Source organism: Cervus elaphus, chromosome 25 (genome assembly GCF_910594005.1).
Source record: "Cervus elaphus chromosome 25, mCerEla1.1, whole genome shotgun sequence".
In the NCBI taxonomy this organism is placed as follows: domain Eukaryota; kingdom Metazoa; phylum Chordata; class Mammalia; order Artiodactyla; family Cervidae; genus Cervus; species Cervus elaphus.
The window spans coordinates 66,292,813-66,299,970 of record NC_057839.1 but is presented as its reverse complement, the minus strand read 5'-3'; the positions used below and the strand labels follow the sequence as shown (position 1 = coordinate 66,299,970).

The 7,158-nt window shown below is 40.9% G+C and overlaps 1 protein-coding gene across 1 annotated transcript; it reads right to left on the bottom strand.

Moving 5' to 3' along the window:
* Positions 1–450: 450 nt before the first annotated feature.
* LOC122683666 (odorant-binding protein-like) lies at positions 451–6,712 on the bottom strand. Its single transcript, XM_043887445.1, has 5 exons — positions 6,443–6,712; positions 5,508–5,647; positions 2,516–2,586; positions 1,636–1,752; positions 451–560 (listed from the first exon to the last, which is right to left on the bottom strand). The coding sequence occupies exons 1-5, from the start codon at positions 6,710–6,712 to the stop codon at positions 451–453; spliced, it is 708 nt and encodes a 235-aa protein (XP_043743380.1).
* Between the last annotated feature and the right edge of the window lie 446 nt (positions 6,713–7,158).

Here is a 7,158-nt window from a genome sequence, read left to right as displayed (position 1 = left end):
AGCATTAATCAACCAACCCATCTGCAATTTAACATGTCTCAAGAGAAGAGAAATTACCTAATGTAACAGAAAAATTATCCGGCTATAGAATATAAATTATTGGGACAAAAAATCATTACCTGCAAAGTTTGGCACGTATGAAATCACCATGTGTCCTTACTGATTGATTTAATGGAAAGACATTAGTAACAAATATTTTCACTTACACTGAGCTTTTATTGAACTCCATAGTTTTGCACAGGGAGGACAGTCATCTGGGGGAAGGTCAAAACAACAGGAAAAAATGATCCACTGATTACTACCTTTCCCCAGTATTTTCAAGTTTTTTTTTTTAAGTAATTAAATATATAAAAGATTATTTATGGAGAAAGAAACTTCAAATAAATTGATTTGCTTCCTGATAGTATATTTCTGTATCAGGTAAATGATATATTTAGGAAAAAATGTAATTCAATTACCACTTTTGAAGAAATCCACAATATGTTTTTCTTCAATTCCTTTCAGTTTCAACAGCTCCTTGAATATCTCCAAGGCTTTCTCTTCAATATCATTTACTTTAACTGAAAAACACCATACACAAAGCAGAATTTTGCCCCTTAGAACCCAGAGAAATTTCTGAAAGCAGAACAAGAAGTAGAATGTGCAAATCAGCTCTTCCCTTGTTATAAATTAAGCCTCAAGGAGTTATCATTTCCCATGACACAGATGTCTATCTTAAGAATTAATCCCAGTGCAATTTTCTAACTAGGACCCCACTAGGATCAGCAAGAGGACCCCAAAGACTCGCAGGAACTCCATCAATTTGGGGCTCAGCCCATCACAGTATGGAACCTGCTTGCTCCTTTATCAACTTCCTGGAACCTGTACCTGCCACTCAGGTCTTGTTCTGGATCCCGATAAATAGGAAACACGGTTCTGCCCTGACAGAGACACATTCGTCACGTCACACATGAAAGTGGGAGGCGATGTATTTGTTAATTAACCCACTAGCCCACCCACTACCTTTTCTGAAATAGACCCCTGATGTCCCAACGGTACACACCTCTCTGTGCCTCTGTGTGGTTATTTGGGGATAATGTCAATGCTCACAGAACAGTGCATTTGAAAATTGAGCACAACAAAGATTTAGTATAAAAGACCCATGACGGATTCAAGTCAATGTATGGCAAAACCAATACAATGTTGTAAAGTAAAATAAATAAATTAATTAATTTTAAAATATTTTTAAAAAGGCTTAGAGTTCATCGAGAATATGGTATGCTGAAGAAATTTAGAGTAGCCTCATTAAAGTAATGGATTGAAATTAATTGATATGTTTTTTAAAAAATCTAGAAACCAACATGATATTATAATTTTCCTCCAATTAAACTACTTCTAGTAAAACTCATTTTTTTTTAATGTCAACTGGTGGGAATTATTTAGAAATATTTGATAACCTGATACTTCCCATCCCTACCATCTCCTCTTTCTTGGTAGGTTATGTTTCAGGGTCCTTAACTCACTGAACAAAAAGAGACAGGTCTTGTGCACTGAATAATGGATACCGTCACCACATACTGATTTTCTGAATAAGAGAACTGACAATAGAAATGTTTCATGACCATGTCAATGTGAATATGAGGGTATCATACATACCAAATATTCCAGCCAATTGTATCTCCCCACATTTTCTATTCTTATCCTTGTTGACAACACTTATTACCAGAATAGTGTCAGATGCATAAATAACTTCAAATTCATTTTCGCCCTCATCTGTGAGAGAGAGAAAAGACAAATACATAGTGTGTGTGTGTGTGTGTGTGTGTCTGTGTGTGTGTATGTGTGTGTGTATAATTGAGAGCATTAGCAATGGCACATCCTGTCCTGATGTGCGTCTCACTCCACGGGTGCTCTGAATGCCACAGTTGTTATGACAGCAAGGAAACCAGGCAAGACTTTTTTATTCCCACCTTCCTTACAATTGACCTGATATACTTAAATTTTAGTAAAAAATGTACCCCTTAAGCCATGTAAAATTAGGAATGTTGTTTACTGCCGTTACTAAGAGCTTAGAGATATAAATCTTAGCAGCATCTCAAGTGCTTTGAACAGAAGCTGCTTTTATGATTGAATTCAGGATGACTTCCTTACATTTAAGTTCATCCATAGTACCTTGGGTGAATTAAGATATTTTAAGATTTTTAAAAAATTGAATGAGGATGTACAAATTCAAATAGACCATTGAGATGTCACTTTGTAAGGCTGTTGTAAATCACCTGTGAGAACCATAGGACATACACATCTGTACATGTTATTCTCAAGAGAAGCACTCATAATTGGACAGAGACCTCTAAGGTGAGTGTGTGAACCCTTTGCTCATGACAAAATAAAGTGCTTGGAGATCTCAGGGACTGCAGCTTGCCCACATCTCTAATTGTTTGTTGGAGTAGAATTCAGATGTGTGGGATAATTGAAGGAAGTTGAGACCAAGATTTCCACCCAAACATACTCTGACCAGTGAAACAGTCATACTTACACTTAACAAGATAAGTGTTGTTTTCTTGCTTTTCCCCCGTGACATGTTTTGCTACCCATTCTCCGTTCAACCTTAAAAATTAAACATATTCAAGCTGGTTGATTAAAGTAATGACAAAATTAGCATATAATTGGGATTTTCTTTGTTTCTCCCCAAAGATTAAGTGTGAGGTGTAACCTTAGTGCCAGTGAGCAATGTGACCTTCAAAAGAGAAGAAATATATCCTCTAAGGTCAAGTAACTATCAAGTGACAAGGATGGCTTGTCTACACATTAAATCTGAACAGTGATTCCAAGGTTAAACTGCAAATAGAAAGCAAGTCATGTTGAAAGGAGAATAAACATGGACAGATCTAAACTTTTAGGGAAAATTAAATGAATACAGTTTAAAAAAAAAAATGGTTCCTGGAAACAGAGACGTGTTGCCATTGTGGCAGACCTTGGGGATTCTCACTACCCTGGCAATGACTCTTTAGATAATATGATATGGGAAAAAATAAAAAAAAAATTAGAGAAAGAAATGCTTAATTTTATCAAAACACACACTATTCTTCCATCACAACAACGTAAGAGGGTTGATCAGTGAAAGACACATGCATGTATACATGCACATTGAAACATATACACACAAGTAAACACACAAGTACACGTTATGCTTATGTGACATAAGGAAATTATATATGTGTATATAATATATGAAAGTACATATTGTCAACTATATAACCAAAGACTTTGAATGTCTTCATATATGTCATGTGTGAAATAGGGGTATATGGCACATAGTAAGCACACACGCAAAATAAATATTAAAAGGGAAATAACAAGAATTAGTTCTTGAACAGACACCTTGGGAAAGAATGCCCACAATGAATTGGGCTAAGTGTTCCTAGTCACTAGGAAAATGCACTGCAGTTACTCAAAACAACCACAAAGTGGGAACAAAACCATTTTCCAATATCTGCAAAATATAATAAATTTTTAATGTAAACCATATCCTTTCACTTGGCTTGAAAAATGTGACTCCCTGCATATGCAGACAGTGAGGCAAAATTTTAAAACATTATGCTAAGTGATAGAAGCCAGGGAAAATGATGCAGGGTGCATAATGCTGGCCTCTGAAGTTCTAGAAGAGGTGAGATGAACAGATCTGTTCTTATCTGTGGCTTAAAGGGTAGACATTGAATGGTGAAGAAAAGAATTTTTATATCTGGATTGTGGAGGTCGTGAAAAACGTGTGTACCTGTCAAAACACACTGAACTATGCCCTCCACTAAGATGCATGTAGGAGAAGGAAATGGCAACCCACTCCAGTATGCTTGCCTGGAGAACCCCAGGAACAGAGGAGCCTGGTGGGCTGCCGTCTATGGGGTTGCACAGAGTCGGATACGACTGAAACGACAGCATGCATGTGTGCAAAGATGCATATAATTACCCATAAATACACTTCTGTTTCCCTGGTAGCTCAGCTGGTAAAGAATCCGCCTGCAATGTGGGAGACCTGGGTTTGATCCCTGGATTGGGAAGATCCCCTGGAGAAGGGAAAGGCTACCCACTCCAGTATTCTGGCCTGGAGAATTCAGTCCATGGGGTCGCAAAGAGTTGGACACGACTGAGTGACTTTCACTTTCACTTCACTTTCACACTTCTGCAAAGTTGGTTTCAGAAAGATTAGCCACATGAAAATTCAAACATAGAACTCAAATATAAAAATGGCAAAGAGGAAGATAATATAATATTCTTAAAAAATTAGTGAAAACAGACAGGATATAATTATAATATAATATATCCTCCTAGGATATAATATATACATGTGTGTGTATGTGTCTGTGAGTCTGTATCTTTATGTGGTTATAATTTGATTGTAAGAATGCTATCAAAGAGGGCTTCTCTGGTGGCTCAGCGGTAAAGAATCTGCCTGCAATGCAGGAGACACAGGAGACTTGTGTTCGATCCCTGGGTCAGGAAGATCACCTGAAGGACGGTATGGCAACCCACTCCAGTATTCATGCCTAGAAAATCCCACGGATGGAGGAGTCTGACTGGCTACAGTTCATGAGATCACAAATAGCTGTACACAGCCAAAGTGACTGAGCACTCACGCACCCATATTATCAAACGGGCTTCCCAGGTGGGACAGTGGTAAAGAACTCCCCTACCAATGTAGCAGACCGGGAGACGGGGGTTCGATCCCTGGCCTGGGAAGATTCCCTGGAGAAGGAATTCTCAAGCTACTCCAGTAGTCTTGCCTGGAAAACTGCATGGACAGAGGAGCCTGGCTGGCTATGGTCTATGGGACCACAAAGAGTCAGACATGACTGAGCTCACACACACACACTATCAAATATATACATATGCGATATATAATATATAAACATTTATATCTATAAACCAACCTCTCCAAGCATAAAATCCCTAGGTGTTTTTTTCTTAATGCTTTTATTCCTTAAAATACATACCTGAGTTTGCATGTTCCTTATAAACTGCCTGCTGTCTAGTGGACCTTCGCTGAGTGGTCCCTGGGGCTATGATGGCTTTAGTAAACTCAGTGGTGATGAGTCACCCCCTGAGGAAGCCCCGCAGGGCAGAGGTCGCCGTGTGCTCTCCCCTGCCCTCAGCTTCTCGGGCTCAGTGGGAGCTTTCTCTTACAAATTCTGCAGGAAGGGTTCAAGCCCCTGGTTGGAACTGTGGGGTCTGAGGCACGGACCTCTTCTCTCTGCTGTGTCCCTCTTTCCTTTAATGAGCTGATGCCAGTGGAGCTTCGGGGACTCTCCCATCTAAGCAAGGGCTCCAGAACATTCCCTGGAGGCTCTTAGGGGAACTGCCCCCCTCCGCCGCCGCCCCTGGCCCCCCAGCTCAGAGACCCTGCTCAGCCACACAGCTCAGGGCGTCATGCTATCAATGTAATCCAGAGAGTTTCCTGCAGATGTAGAAGCCAGAGCCTCCCTCAGGCTTGAGGTTTATATATGTTTTCCTTCTGCGTTATTTTTACTTACTTGACATAAAAGTAAAAGTCTACTGTGCCCTGTTCATCATCAAAGACAAGGTAACACAAGTAAGCTCTGAATGGCCCGTTCTCAGCGATCTTCTCTGGGCTAGTGGAGGCGATGTACACAGTTCTCCATTTTCCTGAAAGCTAACGGTAAAACTCATTTTAGACATTTGCATCCTTGTCCTTTTATCTCATCCAGCATCACGCTCGTGAGTCCCCCATCCCTCGTGCTCACCAGCACACATTATCTAAAGACTGAACAAAGCAGGGTTTATAAAATAGTAAAAAAAAAAAAATGAAGTCAAAGAAAGGGAGAAATGGAGACATTTCTGAAATAGCTTAAGGTCTGTTGTCAAATGGAAGAACTCCAATCCAACCCTTGTTTGGCTGATCTTCTATCTCTGTAACAAGAGAAGTAAAAATGTGTGAGTGAGTGAGAGTCACTCAGTCATGTCCGATTCTTTGAGGCCCCATGGACTGTATTCTTCAGGCCAGAACACTGGAGTGGGTAGCCTTTCCCTCCCCTGGGGGATCTTCCAAACCCAGGGATCCAACCTAGGTCTTCTGCATTGCAGGTGTATTCTTTACCAGCTGAACCACAAGGGAAGCCCAAGAATACTGGAGCAGGTAACCTATCCGTTCTCCAGCGGATCTGCCTGACCCAGGAATCAAACCAGGGTTTCCTGCATTACAGGCAGATTCTTTACCAACTGAGCTATCAAGGAAGCCCTGATAAATGTGTGAGTCACATCTAACACACAGTAGAGATAATACAGAGACCCAATAGGACAAGTATACAGCCAGTAAATGGAGCGATGGAGCTGGAGGGAGGTGGCTCGGCTTATGGATCCACATGACAAAACCACAAAAGGGACACATCCACACACAGCACCCCCCGACCCCACAAGACCTCCTCCCAGGTCAGAGCATCCCTGGTACCTGTGAGAGACCTTTCTGATCATCCGCTTCTTGGGCATCACAAACCAGACCAAGGAGAAAACTCAGCACCAGAATCTTCATCTTGTGGCCCTCGTAGTCCTTCTGGAGAGGGCGAGAGGGTTCCAGTTGTTGGAGAGGATGCGAATTGGTGTCACTTCTTGTAGGATCATTATGTTGGCGTGACATGTCATGAACCAGTGATTGTTCCCCCAAGGTTGCGCAGAAGTCATCTTCAATATCCTGCTTGGCAGGAATGAGCTTTTCTGGCATTTTGTCCTTTAAACAACGAGGACTGTTTCAGGAGACGCTTAAGTGAATCTGGACATCTGACCTTTAGAGTGAGTGAGAAATCACAACACACCCCGTATTTCAAGGTCAGGAACATTTATTTTCCTTGATAGCCTGAGATCCAAAATGGGATAAACTGTTCAGGACACGTGTTCCCTCACTCCTGCATTGTTTCCTTAACATTGAGGAGACGGTTTAAACTTAATTTTCTAAAAGTAAAATTCAGTGTGTGGGTCAGCATAATTAAATGATTTTCTAAGAGAAAAGCCTCCAATTTCTCTGAGTTGCGGAGCACATCAGCACAGATCATGTTTATCACTTCCTCCTGCACCACAGCAGGAGGCCTGTCCCTCCTATAACCAACGGGAGATCCGTCCAAATGCCCCTTAAGCTCCGCTAAAGAAGGCATGTCAGGAATTCATTTCCAT

Bases quoted from the DNA above. Each gene is read 5' to 3' on its own strand.
- LOC122683666 (XM_043887445.1), bottom strand. From the start codon at position 6,712: ATGCCAGAAAAGCTCATTCCTGCCAAGCAGGATATTGAAGATGACTTC. The intron at 2,587-5,507 runs GTAAGTAAAAAT...TTAATTTTTAAG, and splicing joins GACTTTTACTTTTATGTCAA to GTTGAACGGAGAATGGGTAG. The intron at 1,753-2,515 runs GTAAGTATGACT...TCTCTCTCACAG, and splicing joins CAACACTTATCTTGTTAAGT to ATGAGGGCGAAAATGAATTT.